The 20,096-nt window shown below is 31.2% G+C and overlaps 1 protein-coding gene across 4 annotated transcripts; it reads left to right on the top strand.

Moving 5' to 3' along the window:
• The first annotated feature begins 4,631 nt into the window (after positions 1-4,631).
• LOC145316069 (ribosomal protein S6 kinase beta-1-like) lies at positions 4,632-13,341 on the top strand. Of its 4 annotated transcripts, none has more exons than XR_013878290.1 (10): positions 4,632-5,517; positions 6,489-6,581; positions 7,179-7,301; positions 7,407-7,484; positions 7,819-7,967; positions 8,638-8,790; positions 9,629-9,708; positions 10,732-10,841; positions 11,046-12,185; positions 12,340-13,341. XR_013878290.1 is itself a non-coding variant. In XM_080156362.1 (9 exons), the coding sequence occupies exons 1-9, from the start codon at positions 5,296-5,298 to the stop codon at positions 11,304-11,306; spliced, it is 1,269 nt and encodes a 422-aa protein (XP_080012488.1). In that variant the 5' UTR covers positions 4,632-5,295; the 3' UTR covers positions 11,307-13,341. The 4 variants fall into 4 exon arrangements, 2 of the variants coding, with proteins under 2 accessions (XP_080012488.1, XP_080012498.1); XR_013878292.1 differs by having other exon boundaries at positions 4,765-5,517; positions 9,632-9,708; XM_080156362.1 differs by having other exon boundaries at positions 11,046-13,341.
• The last annotated feature ends 6,755 nt before the right edge of the window (positions 13,342-20,096 follow it).

The raw sequence follows: 20,096 nt of genomic DNA, 5'->3' as shown, positions 1-20,096 counted from the left end.
GCTTTCTAATAACAAAGTGACAACTTTATACACCATAACTTACCTTAAAATCCTTTCTAAAGTCGATTAAATTTCAATTTATTTAAAAAAATAGGAAATATTTTTTCCTTTAGCATTTTTAAAAATCACTTCAGCATGCTCCTATTGGCTTATATAGTCTTTAAAAGTATGTATTTGGGTTGTCCATTGAAAATAGATAGTTTTAGGCACCTTAACTGTCCAATTTGGTCAATTTGGAGCAAATTTAGAGTGATTTATATGAAAATACATGTAATTTACTCTAAAATAACTAATTTTGTATTTCAACTTTTTGCTGTGTAAAAGATGATTTTACAGCAATACTTTGAAATAAGATATCTAAAAAAGTATTAGAGCTAGAAAAATTTTAGAGAACTTTTTAGAAAGCTCCAATATCTGTCATTTCAACTGCAATGTCATTAAATTTGCATGATAAACATGAAAGACAAAATAAGACAATAAAGCAGGTTAGGTGAAGGTAGTCTAAAAATAAAAGTAAATTTTATCACCAAAAGTAATTTTAAAATTTTCTACTATGGGAAGCTACTAACTCAATTTAGGGAAAGCATGTTCTGAAACCACCATGAGGTCCCAGTACATCCTGTGTAAACCGTTTCTGCGGGGGGTTTTTTCTAACCTAACACGCCTTCGGGTGGGGTGTGTAACCTATATTATTACTAATTTTATTTAGATTCTTTGTCCCATTCTTTGAATGTGGAGTGGGGGGAGTTACACTCCCGGCCCTGTCAGAAATATGAGCGCTTGAGGTCGGGGAAGGGGTTAAGGAAGTGAAATATATATTTCATCAGTTTTAAAATTTGTGAAATAAAGTGCAATTAGCGCCTTTAACTAAACATATTTATAAAAATATATCGCTCACCCTAACATACTTCTTTTTTTTAGGAGAGAATTCGAAGATTTTATTTATTTCTTATACATTTTTAAAATCTAAAATGTTTTTATAAAACTTATCAACAATATATTTTTGATTAAGCAAAAAAACTGAAAAACTATTCTTGCTTATAATTTATGAAGTATAAAATCATAAGCGTGCAGAAGAAGGTGTAGGATGGTGTTAACATCCCCTTTACAAATGAACTTGAAAAGGTCTATGATAACATAAATTGTTAAAGGCATTTTCACCAAATCTATCTCTCATATAAACTTTTGTCAATAGCTATGCAAAAGTATACGGCCAGAACATCCTTTCATAATATTTAAAAAAGAGTTTTTTGTACTGATCCAGTATGATTCTATTGCTTGTAATATAAAACCTATAAATATGTCCCTTTCTAAACATAAAATCCCTCCCATTATTCGATATCTTATAAATTTGAAGTGTGGGCCCTAGCCTCAAATGGTGTGGTGTGAAGGAGACTAGCCTAGAGGCTGACCTCCTTCAGGTGAGCCAATAAAACTAACTCACTTTATTTTTTCTTCAACTGTTTATATTACTTCGAAAACTTTTTTTTTAATATCTATGAGCTTCCTTAGTGTTGAAAACGTTGTGTTAAAAATCATACAATAAAGAAATTTACCGAAGAGCCCCCTTTTTATCTTATTTTGAAAGGAAAAACGAATGCGCCCTAAATCTAATGAAAATAATCTTTTTTCTATGACACGGCTCAGAGCTATTTAGTTGTGGATATAATTAACCTTCACTATGTACACATTATGTGTGTGAGCCACGTATATTTATTGATCAGATAATATTTATTTTACTCAGCTTTTGTTGACAAAGATAATATTTTCAGAATAAGCAAAGAGAGAATTGAAAGGTTGTGTGATTTTTTAAAAATAAATATATTTTCTATCCTTCTATCCTACTCCTTTGTATAGTAGTAAGCGTTTTTGTCTGTCCCGAAGGATCTCGCTAACCGCTGGACCGATATTGTTCTACTTTACAGTGAAGCTTCTTATTGGTTCTGGGAGGGTTTTAAAATATTTTTGGAGAGGGTGTCTTCACCCCCTCCCCCCAAAAATATTTTTTAACTCTTTTGAAAATCAAATTTAAAATGGAATGAGGTCGACTTTTCCCCCTCCTACCAGTGCCCCTAGAGGCTTCTAGGGGCGAAGCCGCTAGTCTATAATACAAAGTAGAACGATGTTTGTTTGTTTGTACCGAAGGATCTCGCTAACCGCTAAACCGATCGGGTTCTCCTTACAGGGTAGCTTCTCATAGGTCCCTAAGGGTTATAACTATTTTCTTGAGGGTGAGACACCCCCAACCACCCTAAAAAATGAAAAATACCCCCCCCCCCTCCCAAAAAAAAATTATTTTTAAAACTAAAATTAAAATAGTAGGGTCGTCTACCCCCCCCCCCAAAAAAAAATATAATTTTTTTCTTTTAAATCCAAAATACAAAAAGTTAGGTAGATCAAACCTCTAGGGGCAAAGCCGCTAGAGGCTAGGAGCGAAGCCGCTAGTAATGTAATATAGACCGATGTCTGTCTGTCCGTCTGAAGCTTTAGATTTCGGCAACTGCTCAAATCAATTAGGTTTTGCTTCTCTGGGAATATACTTACTAGTCGTGTGTCCTTTTTAAAAGCGAAGCTTTTCTATAATTAGGGTCGGTCCGTCCGTCCGTCCGTCCGTCCGTCCGTCCGTCCGTCCGTCCGTCCGTCCGAGATAGTTAGCTTTTATTCGTTAATTTAAGCATGTTAGAATTGTCCTATCGATTTCAAACTTTGCATGGTGATTTCTGTAGTAGTTAGGTACGATTTAGAAAGCGTAGCAACTCTATAATCATTACCCAAATGTCCGTACGTCCATTTTAAACATGTTGATTTTTTTACTTTTTTAAATAGCTTTTATTCGTTAATTTAAGCATGTTAGAATTGTCCTATCGATTTCAAATTTTGCATGGTAATTCCTGTAATAGTTAGGTACGATTTAGAAAGCGTAGCAACTCTATAATCATTACAGAATGTCCGTACGTCCATTTTAAACATGTTGATTTTTCTACTTTTTTAACAACAAATTTTTATATGATCTAATTATCCGTTTGATCTGATATTTGGTATATTGATTCCTGGGACAACAAAGAACAATATTTTAAGCGAAGCAACTCTATAATCAAGCCCTAAAGATGTAAGTATGTCCATAAACATTATCCTGTATCAAGCAGTTTTTCAACAAATTTACTTACAATTTTGCTTCGAATCTTATACTTTTATATTCTGATTATTCAGTTCAGACACTATACAAGTATTAATGTCCGTTTGTCCTACCGTTTCAGTGCTTCGCTTTTATGGATGTTGTCATCCTTGTTGTCTCTTTGAATACAGAGCCTCCCAGAAGAATCGGCGCAGACGCTATCATTGTGGAGAAAAGGATGAAATATCTTTTTCAAGAGACATGATGTCTCTATGTGTGTATAGAGGTGGTAGTGTGAATAGGAGCTTTACGAATGCTACAAAAAAGGTAAAGTAATTGAGTGTTTAGTGTGGTGAAACTGAGAGATATTTTTAAAAGCGAAGCTTTTCTATAATTAGGGTCGGTCCGTCCGTCCGTCACAGAGAGTTAGCTCTTTTCATTAATTTAAAAAGGTTAGAATTGTCCTATCGATTCCAAACTTTGCATGATAATTCCTATAGTAGTTAGGTACAATTTAAAAAGCGTAGCAACTCTATAAACAATACCAGAATGTCCGTACGTCCATTTTAAACATGTCGATTTTTAACGTTTTTGACAACAAATGTTTGTATGTTAAAATTATCCGATTCTTCTGATTTTTTGACAACTGATTCCTATTACAACAAGGTACAATGTTATAAGCGAAGCATCTCTATAAACAAGTCCCAAAAATGTAAGTATGTCCTTAAAAAGTATCATCTATTCATACAGTTTTGCAACAAATTTTCATAAAATATTGTTTGTACTGCTGCATTAATATTCTGTTAATTCAGTTCTGACAATCTACAAGTGTTAATGTTCGTTTGTCCTTCCATTTCAGAGCTTCGCTTTTATGGATGTTGTCATCCTTGTTTTAGTGTAAATAAATGTTTTTTTAGTTGAAAAAAAATGATAAAACAAAAGAAAAAATTATTGAGACAGATATTTTTTAGATTTTCATAATTCCCAGAGTGTTTAATCTAACGAATATTTTCTTTTAAAAAGCCTAGATGAGTTTTGGATTTTGATAGGTACCGAAGAATTTTTATTTTGGCTTTTAAAAATTAAACAAAGCCAATCGGTCATAACGCAAATTGTTTTTTTCAAGTATGAATAAGTAATTAATATCTTATTTGTAATGTTTTAAAATGTGCTTATTCTGTATTTTTTATTGCAGGATTGTTAACCGTTTCTATGACAATCACCTTTCTTTGTCATTCATCCTATTCCTGGCCAAGCTTCTATAACTGGACTTATGATACGTCATAATTGAAAAACCGGCCTTGTTTGGATAATTCAGAATACTAAAATGACTAAAACAAATACATTTTCATCAAAACAATTAAGACCATATTGAAAAATAATAAAACAAAATTTAAAAAAAAACTTTATCATTAAAAGGATTTTCAATACAAAGACGACATTGCAAACAATTATAAAAATCACGCAACCTTTGCAACGCAGACAAAACAATACAGTTGCCAAATTACACATTTTTAAAAGAAAAAAATGAAATTCATTTGATGAAATTATATTCTAATTTTTGAAAAGACTTTTGCATCAATAAAGTTTAATATTTCTATATTACTATTTATTTTTGATTATTACAATATAAATAAAATATGGCAACCGTTATCCATATGACGCAACAAGGCAAAGGAGGAAGTCTTGGAGTTGAAAAGGCGAAGGCAGCAGAAAAGTGGACATAGCTTGCCATATATGAAAATAAGAGTGAGGGAGAGGACAGTTAGAAAGCCAACTTAATAATACTTTACTCTCTCTACATTGGATGGTGTAACACAAAAACGTGGGTTAAATTCATAGTTCGACCTTCAAAAGTACACAGAGTGTGTTATTTAATATTTAAAATAACTATTATTCACAATTTACCATGGAAAATAAAGTTAAAATGATACGAGATGAAACTCCTTGTTGTGGTTCTGTGTTCGAGTCCCTTTCCTTCTACAATGTACCAATTTTGAGCGATTATTCAACAGTTATTATGCCAGATATTCCATAGCCTGTGTGAAAATTATAAACTTTAGTGAAATTATAAAATATTTTTATACATTTAGAGCTAACAAAGACTTTTTATTAATAAAATATATCTAGAAGAATTATATATTATATGTTAGTTAGTTAAATTAATAAAATCGTGCACAATGAACGCATCTGACCTACCTCACTGTGTAAATGGCAGTAGCGCAGCTACGGAGGAGCTATTCAAAATTGATGATCTTGGCCAGGACTTGAGCACTGCAGACTCTGGGCTGGGACAGGATAAAGATCTGGCCGACCAAATGTCCGAGTTGGACTTTGGCCGGGATCAAAATGAGATTAATAACAACTCTGATGAAGAATCTTTTGATATTGTGCAATTAAAGGTAATTTTCACATTATTGTCCATCAAATGTAACAATGTTTCGCCGACTTTATATTTTCATTAAAGATTTTTATGAGTCAAAGTATCTTTTTCTATAAATTATAGCTAGCCTTTTGATTAATATCATTGAATTTGAAATCTGCAAGACGGCCTTTGCAAGTTTTAAATTGTATAGGGATTTAAACCAGTCTAAAAGATTTCAAAGAAAGAATTAAGGGGGTACCGTAGCTCTGTGGTAACGTATTGAGTTACGGTAATGCGAATTCGACGTCAAACCCACTTGTGTTGCTATCACAACATGTTGTCTCAAATTCTACATTCATTCACGCAACCTCCCACAGTTGCGTTAGAAGGGAGATTGTTAGGTAGTTTGGATGCCTAATGATCAAGTGTATAATACTAACACATCCCTTAATCCCAGGCTCCTGATGAGAGTGTCATTTATTACGGTGACTTAATCTGGGACACCTGCTGAGGCTGCCATACTAAAAATCGGCGAGGGTGAGGTAATAACGAAGAGCACTCATGAGACAGCGTGTCAAGTCATACTTGAACGTGGAGCTTAAGCTGGCCCTGGTGGCTATACAAAAGTGGCTCAATATATTCCAGGAGTCCTAGGTCCAAACTCTAAGAAACTATGGCTAATCAAACAAACAAACAATTTCAAAGAAAGTTCTTATCAGCTATCTAATAAGAGATATGGTTGAGACAATGAAAGATATAGGTATCATAACTACTAAGATTAATCCTTACTCATTTAAAACCCCATCCTGTGAAATATGATGGTATGTGTTGGTACTACTTAGATGTATCCTGATAAACCTAATATAGCAGTAAAATCTAATCCTAAATATCTGCTTCGCCCTAAGCAAATCAATTAGGTACTTTTTTGATAATATTTGAAATAGGACACCTGCCTTACTGCACTAGAGAACATAGCTGTGAGTATGATTCAATGTTTATTGTTTATAGAATGCAGAGAATAAGAAGGAAGACCACCCCATATTAGAGGATTTTGAAGTTAAGAAGGTTCTGGGAACTGGAGGTTTTGCTAAAGTTTTTCAGGTAAAAATCTTCTTGTAATATCAAGGATATATATACAAGTATCCTGTACACCTGTAGCATGAGATATCGCTAACCGCTAAACATAGACGTCCAAGGGGGGGGGGGGGTAAAGGGGTGATTAGTATTACCCCCCCCCTCAAGTGAATTTGGGGGTGCCGTAGGCACCCCCAAAAATTTTGGATTTTCAAATTTTACCCCCCTCCAAATAAAAAAGCTTCCCTCTATGATATAAAGATTACCCCCCCAAAAAATGAGCTTGGGGGTGCCTATTTTTATTTTCAAATTCCCCCCCCCCCCCAAATGAAAAAGCTTGGACGCCCCTGCCGCTAAACCAATTTGGTTCTCCTTTACAGTTAAGCATCTTATATGTCTAATAGAAGGTTTATATTCAAAGATCTAATGGTTTAAAGTAAAATATTAAAGATATGTTCCTATAAATAAAATTAACTTTATTAAATAATGTTTTATAATAAGATTTATTACCTACTAGCCTAAGATTTAAAATTTGGACAGGCGGCTTTTGTTTCAGTTATTTTTTATTACAGAATAAATTCTATTAATATGTATTTTTTTTGTAATTGTTTCTTCTCTATTTAGGTACGCAAGATGACAGGAAAAGACAAGGGCGCAATTTATGCCATGAAGGTTTTGAAGAAAGCTTCCCTGAGTAGAAACAAACAAACAAAAGTTATTGAAAGGGAAATTAACACTCATGCTAAGGTGTCTTTTTATTAAATTATTTTTAACTATTTACATTTTAATATTTCAATTCCTTTATGTAAATTTGATGGTTTTACAAGTTTTAATCCAATCATTTATTTTTAGTTGGAAAGGGACGTACTAGAATCAGTCAAACATCCATTTATTGTTGATTTAATCTATGCCTTTCAAGCTAAAAATAAGGTAAGACGGTCTTTTTAAATGTAACAACTATAAATTTGTTGAAAACTTAGAAGTTATTGTACATTAAAATTATGGATCCTATTTACACTGTAATAGGCAATCCTCATCAGAGTCCTTTTGGATTAAAATCCAACAATGTTTTGACCAGAAACAAAATTCTATGTCGGGTGTAAATTAATCCGCCAAATTTGAGATAATCAAGAATCTGAATCGGATTTTAGAAAAATTACCGTCGGCTGCTATATCTGATTTATAGGTTTTAAAAATGCAAAGTTTAAAATAAAGTTCTATTGAATTCTATTGTTATTTTGTAGTAATTAATGTTTGTATTTAGGTGTATTTAATTCTTGAGTATCTAGCGGGGGGAGAACTGTTCACCCAGCTCCAGAAGGAGAGAATGTTCATGGAGGATACCGCCATATTTTATTTATCCCAGATTCTGCTGGCTCTCAACCACCTTCATAGTGTTGGTATTATTTATAGGTGAGACATTTTTTCTTGTTGTATAGGATAATTTATTCAGATTCATCCCTCTATAGCTTAGTGGACCACTCAAATATACACTAAGGGAACTGATTATTATAATAAAATATGTTGTAAAATAGGTAGCTAAAATAACTAATTCAAGTTTAAAATTAACGGCAACGTATCAACTGAAAAAAATCCACAAGTTTAGAATAGACATATGGACTCTATAAATGATAATAAAGTAAGTACGAATTCAAATTGTACCCTAATATTAAAAGAATCACCATGAAAAGTTTTAGAACGAGGCAAATTCAAATGGACGGTTCGATCCTTTGTCTAGAGTTCGCCTTTTTACTCGAAAGGTTATATTAAATAAGTTGCAAATGAAATAGAAATGTTTTATAATTATCTGGCAAATTTCCAAGGATAATTTTATTTTCAAAAAGTCATGCACCTACAGATCTTTTCTATGATGCAATAATGTCACAGAAATGAATTCAAAACAGGAGGAAAATTGTAAAATTCAAGATTACGAATATAATGTTTTTGTTGAATTAAAGGACAACAGAAATTACTTAATGTACTTATGGGAGGTTTAATTAAGTCATAATTTTATACGTGTATAAATGGCACCTAAAATATTTTTTTGAAAACTACCAAACTAATATTTTTTTCATGTTTGTAGGGATCTTAAACCTGAGAATATTATGTTGTGCAGAGAGGGTCGTGTCAAGTTGACCGACTTCGGGTGTATAAAGAGAAGCTTAACCGATGAGACTAACTTCACCTTCTGTGGCACTGTTGAGTATATGGCCCCGGAGATTCTAAACAGTTCTGGGTGAGTCAATATTTACTAAAGAGGATGATAAAATCCATAAAGGAAGGCCCTCAAACGGCAACTTCACTAACAATAAAACTTGTAGAGTGTCAGAAGTCACTGAATAAGCAGAATGTTAAGTTTAAACAAAATTGTAAATAAAGGGGGGGGGGGGGGGGAGGTTAATGAAACCATCTCGTAATCAATGTATAAATGGCACTTAGAATTCGAATTTTGATCTGAAATTTTGTATGGGTAATCCTTTGTAGGTCTATTTTCCCTAAATCGAACAAAAAGTTAAAAAAGTTTAGCCGTTTTTTGGCCATTTTTAGGGCAAATCTGTCAAAAATTACGTAGGAATCAACTTTTTGAAACATATTTTTGCTTTAAATCATGTGAAATGATACAAAAAAAACATTTTTTTATTTCTAGTACGAGCAACTACCGGCTTGAACCGTTTGAAAACGTTTTGGAGCAGCAAAATGTGGAGATAGGTTTCGTACCTCGAAAATAGCCAAAAAATGGCTAAACGGCTGAGCCGTTAGCCGTTACTTTTCCAACTTTTGTTCGATTTAGGGAAAATAGACCTACCAAGGATTACTCATGCAAAATTTCAGATCGAAATTCGAATTCTAAGTGCCATTTATGCATTAATTACGAGATGGTTGCATTAACCCCCCCTATGTTGTAAAACTGCTTAAATACATGATACTTTTTACGAACATAATATCACAAATTCAAATAAATTCGTCTTTTTACCTCCCATTTCATTTTTTTCATTTTTTACAAACGTATCGACTAGGTATTTTACGCATACTAACCTCCAGCATTGTATTAACATAATACTCATTTAATTCAGCAGGCATGGAAAGGAGGTGGACTGGTGGAGCTTTGGTATCCTCATTCATGACATGCTAACTGGTTGTCCACCATTCACTGGTAAGTATTGATATTTTAACTGGTTGCCTTACTTTCCTTTAAGTTTTAACTAACTTAATTTGGGTGGGATCTTCTGGGGAATTAGATAATGAAATAAGGAAATTCCAGATTCAAACTTATGGTTTAACTTATTAAATCATTTCATTAAGTTAGATAATATGGATATTGGATAACTGCCATAAATCATGATGCCTGGGATTAAAATAACAAGGATGACAACATCCATAAGTAGCGAAGCCCAAAAATTCATGGATGGGAATACGGTTGTTTTCTTAAAACGACAGGAAATTAATTTTTATATCCTTAACTTAACATTTTTTTGAAAATCGGACTATATACATAAGAGAAATGAAAAAATAAGGAAAAAATTAAAAATAGCCAAAAACCTGCAAAAAGGCAGTTTGACTGTCATGGTTGTTTTCTTTAAACGACAGGAAATTTAAAATTTGATATCTATAACTGAAAAAAATTTGGAAATCAGACCATAAACACCAAAGATATGGAGAAAAATGTGAAAAATACAAAAATAGCCTAAAACCTGTTTAAAGGTAGTCTGACTGTCATAGTTGTTTTCTTTAAATGGCAGAAAATTTAATTTTGATATCTATAACTGAAAAAATTTTTGAAATCGGACCATAAACACCAAAGATATGGAGAAAAATGTGAAAAATACAAAAATATCCTAAAACCTGCTAAAAAGCGCTCCTACCGCCATTGATATTTTATAGTTAATTGCGCTCCTTATTAATATGAATGTTGTCAAAAAATTTCATCAATCTATCTTTTGTAGGAGCTGAGTAAATCCCATTTCCCCAATAGCGTTACGGACTGACTGACTGACTGACTGACTGACTGACTGACTGACGGACTGACTGACGGACAAAGTGAATTATAGAGTAGCTTCGCTACTAAAAATATGAGCCTAGTGTTAAATTATCTATCAGATAACACGGCATAAAGATTTAATGAAACACAACACAATTATTTTAGAAATACTTTACTTTTAGAAACATTTTTGTTTAGGTTCTAGCCGTAAGGTGATCACAGAACGTATTTTAAAGCAGAAGCTGTCACTAAAAAAGTATTTGACCCCAGATGCCAAGAATATCATTACAAAGTTGCTCAATAGAAAGGTAAATATCTAGGAAGGAAAGGGACAATGGGTTGTTCTTTACACTACTCCCCAATGTTCTTTAATAACGTTTTCTTATTCGTTGGCTTAACAACTTTTGGGACTTTTATTCAATTTTGATTGGTTGTTTCCAAACTATTTTTGTCCAAACGTATAAACCATTAATTTTAATCTACAGAAGGGTATGTATAATTGTATGTTTTAGATTGAATATCGGTTGGGTTTCGGCGAGAAAGACGGCGACGCGATTAAATGCCACCCATTCTTCAAATCAGTGGATTGGACCGCCATGTATGAACGCCGGGTTGACCCACCTTTTAAACCAATGCTTAGGTCTGATGACGATATCTCCATGTTTGACAAGGAGTTCACGTCTATGCCGCCATTCGACTCGCCCTTAGGGTCGGTCAGCGACAGCGTGTCCGAGATGTTTGTCGGCTTCAGCTACAACGGCCAACAGGGTTAGAGGAACACGGATGGAGCTTATTGCATCAGCGTAGCTGTCTAGTATGGGGTTAGGGTTGAATTACAGAATTGAAACTACAACCAGTACTTGCAACTTGTATACTTCTATATCAAAAAGAAAAAGTAAAATAGCATATTCTAAAATAATATTTTAATAACAAATCTACCTTCAATGAAATACATTTTTCCTGTTTTAATTTGAATTTTTTCCTATAATATATATTATAAATAGATTCAATTTTATACAAAACAGTGCTTCCCTTATATCACAATTTAAAATCTTTTTCATAGATAGTTCAAATTCAACACAATTCTTTCTTCATATAAAATACAAAATTTAGTAGAATCCTAAAAAAAGACTGTTTCATTGAGATTATTTTACTATTTTAGTACTTAGGAATAGACATAATATACTTCCTCCGTTCTCCTTTTGGCTGATTCAAGGAGTATGCCTCTAGATTATCTCTATTCACTTAAGTAAGAGACATCACGATAAATCCAGTTGATATTCACCATATCTTTAAATGTATATCATAATAGGAAAATAGTGTTTTAAAAAGTATTTTTAAAAATTTAGGTTGCAATTATAATGTATCATAAACTTGAACTTAAAAATCTTCATTCTTTAAAGTTCATAAATTTGCTTAAATTATAGAATTACACAATTTTATACAATTTATATTTCACCTACCTTTTCATAACATTATTGTATCTTATCATATCATTACCATTAGTTTTATGTCATTAATTATAATTCAATTATGCCTTTTATTGTTATAGTTCAGTAGTTTAAAAATATATTTAAATAAGCATTTTCATAAACATTTGTTAGTTTTTAAGTGACCCAGCCAAAAACCAAACATTCTAAGAGATCCCTAAGGTAAATAAAGTGTTATTATACACTGACAGGGGTGTATATTTTTCAATATAAAGTAAAGTAAAAATAAGAAATAAAAAATAGGTGAATTTCAGTCTCCCACCCCTGGTAGGGGGAGGGAGGGGAATATTGCTGAAAATATACACCCCTGTAATAGTATAATTTAGTAACATCAAAGTAAGCTGAAAATCAATTTATAGCAACCCAACCAATAACTGATTATGATCAGTTAATATTTATATTTTTTTTGTTAAATTTTCAAATCCTGTGTATGGGTCATATATATGAACTTTAGTTCTTATGAGGTGTATAAATGTACTAAACACTTTGTTTTGTGGGATCTCGGAGTATTAGTTGAGTTCTCACCTTTCTTAGATCTGTTTAGATAAAGGTTTAAAATAGCCATTTTTTTCTTCCAAAGCATTGGTAAAGAAGACATATTAGTGTAATATTTGTTGTCTTTACTGATTTTTATTACATCTATATCCAGTTCTACAGGTTTTGTAATTCTTACTATATTAAAGATTTAAAGCAATAGATTTGTCACAATCAAATAAAATTAAGTCTTAAAATGGCAGACAAAACACTTAGTGCCAAATAGTAATGTTTTCTGTGTAATATTCTACTCTCTAATTTAGTTACATCATCTAATTTGGGCATTGTCTAGAAATTTATATGTATTATTATAATTAGGTAATGAGTACTTAATAGTATTTTTTATCGCAACTTATAATAGATAGCTTTCTGAGGATATTAAAATTAAAGTTTTTAAGATAAAAACCAGTTTTGCTAGCCCGAGGGGCCAAACGCCTGGGCTAACGAAACGGGTATTTATTATTTATGATTTTTATTTTTACATTCGCAGAAAATTTTTGCAATAAGATGTTATGTTAAGTAAGGACGAGAACCAGTTCTTATACAACGGATATTAATCGGTTTCGAAGCCAAACTGGAGGAAGAAATATTTTTAATTATATTACCATTATTAATATCATTATATTTTTCATTTCTATGTTTGAGTTCACCTTTTTTAATTTAAGTGAAAGGAAACGCACATTCCTAAAAAAAGTGATGAAAAAAATATAGTTTTGTTGAAAAAGATAATATCTGTCAAAATATGCAAGGAGCTTATTTTTTAAGGATACACATGAGAATATATTGCTACTTTATTTAAGTAACTGAAAAGTTATCTATATTTAGTAAAAAACATCTACCTATTCTATTTTAATTTGTTGTTGCCTTTTTAAATGTTATATTTTTCGAGTCTAGTTCTATCTTGAAATATTATATATTTTAATTAGATGCACTTACAAAAAGACGCTATTCTAATCATAATTATAAAGTTGTTCAATGTAAACTTTTTATAAAAATTATAATTTTAGTGCTCAATTCCCGAACATTTAGTGCTTTGTTTTGAAATAAACATTTATACAAATTAATCTTAGTGTTTTTATTTATGTTTGCTAATATACTATTAAAAACAAAGCAACGCTATAGTCTATTTGTTGTCCAAACACTTAAAATGTGCGCTATCTTATATAAAAGTTATAGAAATTCCGAGTTTGGTAGATTCGTCTCGACTGCGGCTTGTTGGGAGAAGAGCGGCTATGCTGCAGATTTAATAATTCTTGCGACTGAATTTGGTCCTTGATCAGGGCTTGCCAGCCTTTAACTGCTGTTAAAGATTCATTTCAACTTGGTAAAACATCTGATGTGAAAAAGAATGAAATAACATCACGCAACCTCGATCTTAAAAAGCAAACATTATTTTCAAAGTTTGCTCAAAAAACCATGCTTATTGCATTCTTCATATACTAGTTGGTTCGCCCATTAGCCTCTAAGCGAGTTCGTGTAATGTCACGAAAATTACCTAAACCACCCCAATATATAATGCCTCCCTAAAAATTACAACCCTTTCAGACCTTTGGCTTTAGACATAAAAAGCCTTTTTACTTTTTGTAGTAAGATATAATAAAACAAGGAGGACAACATTTAGAAGTTGCGAAGCTAAAAAAAATTATGCTTGAACCATCGGACATGCGGAAAAAATGAACTGAGATGTCATAAAAATCTTGATAAAAAGATCACAAAACATTTTAAAAATTTATAATAACGTAAATATCTAGCGATCGGGTTCTCCTTAACAGGGTAGATTATCATATGTCCCGGGAAGGTTTTTTAACTATTTTGGAGGAGGGTACCACCACCACCCTCCCAAGAGAAATCACAAAAATCAAATTTTTTTTACGTTCTCGATTTTAGAAAGAGAGTTCAACGCAATCATAAATGTCAAACGCAACATATAGACATATTTTAAATATAAAAAAAAAACATTATAAGTGCCGCTATAGGCCTCTAGGGGCGTAGCCGCTAGTAAAATATAAAAGAGTAATAATCAATATTTGTACAAAAATTGTTACAAAACCAATAATTAACCAACCGTATAATTTATACAATTACAAGTATGACAAAATCAATAATTGCGAATCTTACATATTTTTTTTAAATGGTAAAATTTATTTTAATTAAGGAGGTCATGGAAAAAAACTTAAATGAATATTTTTCTTAACTTTTGGTTATTCAAGTTTAAATCTACGAAGGTTATTAATATTTCCGTCACTTAACCACAAGGCATACTGCATAGGAAGAACATGACACACAGAAAACTGTCCCGAATTTGTATTAATTTTGAGGAACAAGACTCCAGTGACGTCATATTTTTCTTTCCCGAAAAAGGGAAGGGGGGAAGAAAATCTCTTCAAAAGAGATGGGGAAAACCCCCTTTTCTCCCATCTCTTTTTTCTTCCCCCCTTTCCTCTTTTTCTTCCCCCCTTCCCTTTTTTTTCTTTCCCCCTTCCCTTTTTCGGGAAAAAAAAATATGACGTAACTGGAGTCTTGTTCCTCAAAATTAATACAAATTCGGGACAGTTTTCTGTGTGTCAAAAACATTATAATGTCCGAATTGGGCGATGTTGTTTTTCTATGGTTAAGAGGCACCTTGCACCACTGGCTTTGTAGATATTTTCACTGGTAGATATATTTAACCCATTGCATTGCATTGAAATAGCATCTATCGGCAGCACAATGGTAACCTAGATGTCAACATTTAATCTTTAAAATAAGGCCATTTTAATACCCACCCTACTATTTTATGTTGAAGGAAGAAAACAAAAACTCTAAATGGAAGAAAAACTTAATTGTGTTTTACAGTTGGGGAGTTGAATCTATTTTAATAGAAGCAGAAATATAATCTATGATTACGGTTTTGACCCTCTAAAAAACGTAATCTACCATTCCACTTACCCCTTTTGGTGATGATATCATATATAATTGATTAATGTAAGAAATGATGATTATCATTTGTATAGAGTATCTGCGCAACTAAATAAATATTGAATTAGTATGACAACCATATTTGTCAAACAAAATTGCTTGGTTTACGTTAGAGCAATTGATGTAGAATATACGTGGATATTATGATCTAACAGGGAAAAATTGTCGTCAAATTAGCTTGCTAATAGTGAACTCATTTAATGGTAAGTTCATTCAACCTGTAGGAGGGTAGGGGATGGAAAGGGGGAATCGTTTTTTAACCCACTGCAAGTTTCACTTAATTTGAGAACATGAAAATCTGGTGTAATATCTAAGTATTAATATATCCGTTGTCAGAGCCCTGTGTCAAAGTTGTAAATGTGACATAACCATTCAATTTTAGCTGGTTTCTTCTCGGTTAAAATTTTATTCATTGTTAACATCACCTCCCTTCCCTCCTCCATAATCCTTATTCTTCTCCCTTTTATTATCTGTCTGTTGTCTCTCTCTCTATCCTACATTGCCATAGAAAGTGTAAGTGTAAAGTATTTAGAAACATAGGGACAATTAAACTATATGGAAAATGTCTGGCTATTGGCATCTAGTAACAGGATGTTTGTCTGCGTGTAGCATAGAATCTGTCTAACCGCTGAACCCAAATGATTCTCCCTAACGGTTAACCTTCTTATAGTTCCATGGAAGATTTCTGACTTTTCTTGGGGAGATTAACTTCACCCTCCACATATCATTTTCGGAAAGTATATACTTTTCGGAAGCCAATCTTTATGAGGAAGGTATTTTTAGAAAGGGGAAAATGTGTAGAAAACACCCATGTAAATTAGAAAATCCGCAGAAATCATTTTAAAAAGTTATTGGCAAACATTTGCAATGTTAATTTGCAAAATTAATTTTATGCCCTAAATGACATATTCTGAAATAAATCTTTTATGAAAGTTAATTATCTTTGAGTTTAGGACATGCTTAAGACGTAAAAAATATTTTCAGTGTTACTTTTTTCGCCCTACATGTGAAAAAAAGGCATTTCTCACATTTTATTATAGAAAATTGCATATAAACAAAATAATTATTTTTTTCTACAGTCAACACAAAAATTAGCATAAAATCTTTCATTTTAAATGTAAAAGTCAGATAAAGAATCCTTTTTAGAGCAAATATAGTGCAAAAAGTAACCAAGACGTTTTAGCAAAGTATGAATATCTAATGAAATAGATACTTTTAAATTTTGATATACATATCAGATAAAAATATATAAAAAAAGAGATCAAAAACTATAAAACAAGGTATATATTTTTTTCACTCTGTCACTGAATAAAGAGCACTTTTAGGTTTGATTTTAACCAATGCAGCACTTAAACACTCATTTTTCAAGGTAAATAAACAAAATAAATGCAATTATACAATTAAGTCAGTTTAATAATACAGTAAGCCTTTTTGTAGCAATTTTTTTTGTTGAAATCATTCTTTATTTCTATAATAAATTGTATTAAAATCTAATGATTTGAAAATTCGTAATTAAGAACTTCATTTTTACACTGTTTTGACATATAAATTACAAAGAAAATGATTAAATCCTTTAAGTTTGAATAATACTTTATATATTTACATAATAAAAACATTAAAATTGTTAAAGATTAAAAAAAAGATAAAAATAAGTAATTTTTAAAATCATTTTGTGTCGTCTTCATAAACTATTTCCACTTTTATATTTTAGTCTGGTAGAATTCATAATTATAAATAACCTTTCTTGAGCATATATATGTTTTATTGAAATTAATTATAAGAATGTAAAACATTTTTTGATTGATTTAATATTAACAATTCACCTAACATTTTGTTATTTTACTTTTTTTTGAAACTCTTTTATTCTTATTAATAATTCTATTTAACACAAAAAGCTCATAGGGAGTTGATAACCTTTATTTCTTGCTTTGTATTCTAATCAGGTATTTTATTTGACTAATTTTTTAAAAACTATACAGCATGCATGTTTGTGTCAATAATGAAGACATTACGGGTTTTTATGTACAAAAAGTTGTTTTAAAGCAAGAAAAAAAATATAATCTTTCTAGTAACTAATATACAATTTCGTAGTTTTATATATGTCTGTATTTTGGTTTCTAAAAAAAGTACTATACCAACAAACATGCATGCCTGAAAATTAGTTTCAATATTCGTATTAAACAGGAAAAAGAAACTAAGTCGTCGTTATAATTATTGTTTGTCATTTTTGGTGTAAGGTTTTTTTTTAATGAAACTTTTTTGGATCTTTCTGCGGATTTTCTGGTTGCCAGAAATGAAATCTACGCATCTTTTTTAGCTAGATGGCATTTGTCTGGTTAAGATTGGATAAAAAATTCTTTGGTTGGTTAAATTTAATAAGTGTGCCTCCTAAGAGAAATCACCCTTAGGGGCGTAAAATAAAAAAAATAAAGATTTTAAATGGCAGTTTAGGTTTTTGATTTTTTTTGAATATTTTGTTATGATTATTGTTTACAGTGGCGTGCACATTGTTTTGACAGGGGTTGGAAAAAATACTAGGCCTGAAAATATGATTTTAAGGGGAAAATAGCCCTTTTTTTCTTACCATTAGGTAAATTGCTTTAGTTCTTTTCTTTACAAGTTCAAATTTTTTTAGACCTTTTACACATTACTTTATTTCTGATTTAAGAGTGAAAGTGTTTATCTTTTACACAATTCTTTCACTCTCCATACATTGTAATGTTCGTTTGTGTGTCTATACAGTGATGTTCGTTTGTGTGTCTATGTGAGTGTGTGTACTTATAGTTACTTGAAATTTTTATTGGTTCACTGATTATAAGTTATATATAGAAACAAACTAGGTATATTGTTACATAAAGATCTCTATGATAGCCTCACCAAAAGCCGACAAATACTAGTACACACACATTCTATGATTGATTTTTTTGGTGGGTGGGCAGGAATAATACCCATTACTTTAAAAAAAACACTTGTATGTATAGCTTTTGAATCAAATTCTATTATACTTGATCAGTCAAGTAATAAAAAATTTAGTTCCATATCTTAGGTACATTTGACAAATATAAATTTAAACTTGGGTAAATTACAACAAAATTTTAAACAGATTTTCAACAATACTAAGTTTTCTCATAGTAAAGCCCCTTTTGATGTATATTTTGTAGATTAGTCTGTTACTTCATAATAATGATTTAAACCATATGGGTAACTTTCAAGTGTTTGGTAGAATTGTCTAATTTATTTGAAACTGTTAGAATAATGCTTCGGCAGTTAAGTGTTCAGACATTTTCCAGGGGGTTTTAGAGCTTTCAATGGTGCATGAAAAAGTAAGGTAGTCCCTAACAATACCGTGTTATAGGGGAGTATTGACAACCCACCTGCCCACCAAATCTTCAATTAAACTTAAGATATTATTATTGTTGTGTTCATTCGTATTGAACCCACACTTTCTGTAATAATTTAAGCCTAAGAAAATATATCCACACCATATCCTACATACTAGTATAAGATGCTTAATTATACTTGCAACAAATATATTACATAACGAATCTTTTTTAGTAGTAGAATTTTGTCCAGATTTCGCTCTCCACTGTTTAAAAATGACAGAAAAAGTTGTCATACATTACAAGTACAGCAATTTTTATTTTAGCCAACATTATTTCTGGGAGATTTAAATGAGCCATGACATCCTTATAAATATAAAAATAATCTTCATATGATATATAATTTTTTATAATTGAATTTTTTTTTCACATTAAAAAAAGATAATAGCTGTATTTATATATATTTATTGTGCTTTTGTGTATCAACCCCTTACGAGACATAATGAAAGAGAGTTGTGAGGCGAGTGGACGCAATAAAGTGCGTCAAAATTGCGTCTGTCCGCGTAATATTATCTCACACGACGACGTGTGGTAGAGATGTGATTTTCATATGATGTTCCTAGCCAGTTCTATAGTGATATGGTCATATTTAACAGTTAATCAAGTAAAACATGATGTGCTTATTAAATCTAATTAGTTGATGTTTTGTTAGTAACTTTAAAGTGAAAAAGTACTTTTTGTTTGGGCATGTTGAATTTTAATTTAGATTTTTTTTGAAGCTCTCAAGAATATATAGGTTTATGTTGTCTATGATGTTTTGTTATTCATAAATTAATTATACCTAATTATAGCTTTATTACAACTTATAAAAAAAATGGTTTTTAGTTACAGGTTGATTTCTTTCCCGTTACTGCATTATTTATAAAATTGTCTACAGAAACTTCAATAAACATCAGAGACAAAACCTTTTTTTTCTTTAGTTCAAATGTAAAACAATTAGACATTTTATACGATATTATGTAAGTCAATAGTTAATTCTCTCAGGTTTTCCTAGAAAATTGTCAGAAAATTGTCCATGTTATATTCATATATAAATCGTTCTAAAATCAATGTGCTACTTGCAAAATAAAATAAATTAATGATTAGATAATCAACTTTAACAACTGAATTTCCAGAACTTATAAGCAGTCCTTCATTTATTCTTAGTGAAAAACAACCTTTTAATAGATCTACAGACATGTGATGTAAATTTACTACTAAA

The sequence above is a fragment of the Acartia tonsa genome, chromosome 1, assembly GCF_053477335.1.
Source record: "Acartia tonsa isolate MP-2025a chromosome 1, ASM5347733v1, whole genome shotgun sequence".
Lineage (NCBI taxonomy): Eukaryota > Metazoa > Arthropoda > Copepoda > Calanoida > Acartiidae > Acartia > Acartia tonsa.
The sequence above is the reverse complement of the archived record's forward strand: the minus strand, read 5'-3'. Positions and strand labels throughout refer to the sequence as shown.

What these genes read in the sequence shown, in the direction of transcription:
- LOC145316069 (XM_080156362.1), top strand. Translation starts at nt 5,296, where the DNA reads ATGAACGCATCTGACCTACCTCACTGTGTAAATGGCAGTAGCGCAGCT. An exon ending in AAATTAACACTCATGCTAAG is followed by an intron (nt 7,302 to 7,406) that starts GTGTCTTTTTAT and finishes ATTTATTTTTAG; the next exon opens with TTGGAAAGGGACGTACTAGA. An exon ending in AGTGTTGGTATTATTTATAG is followed by an intron (nt 7,968 to 8,637) that starts GTGAGACATTTT and finishes TCATGTTTGTAG; the next exon opens with GGATCTTAAACCTGAGAATA.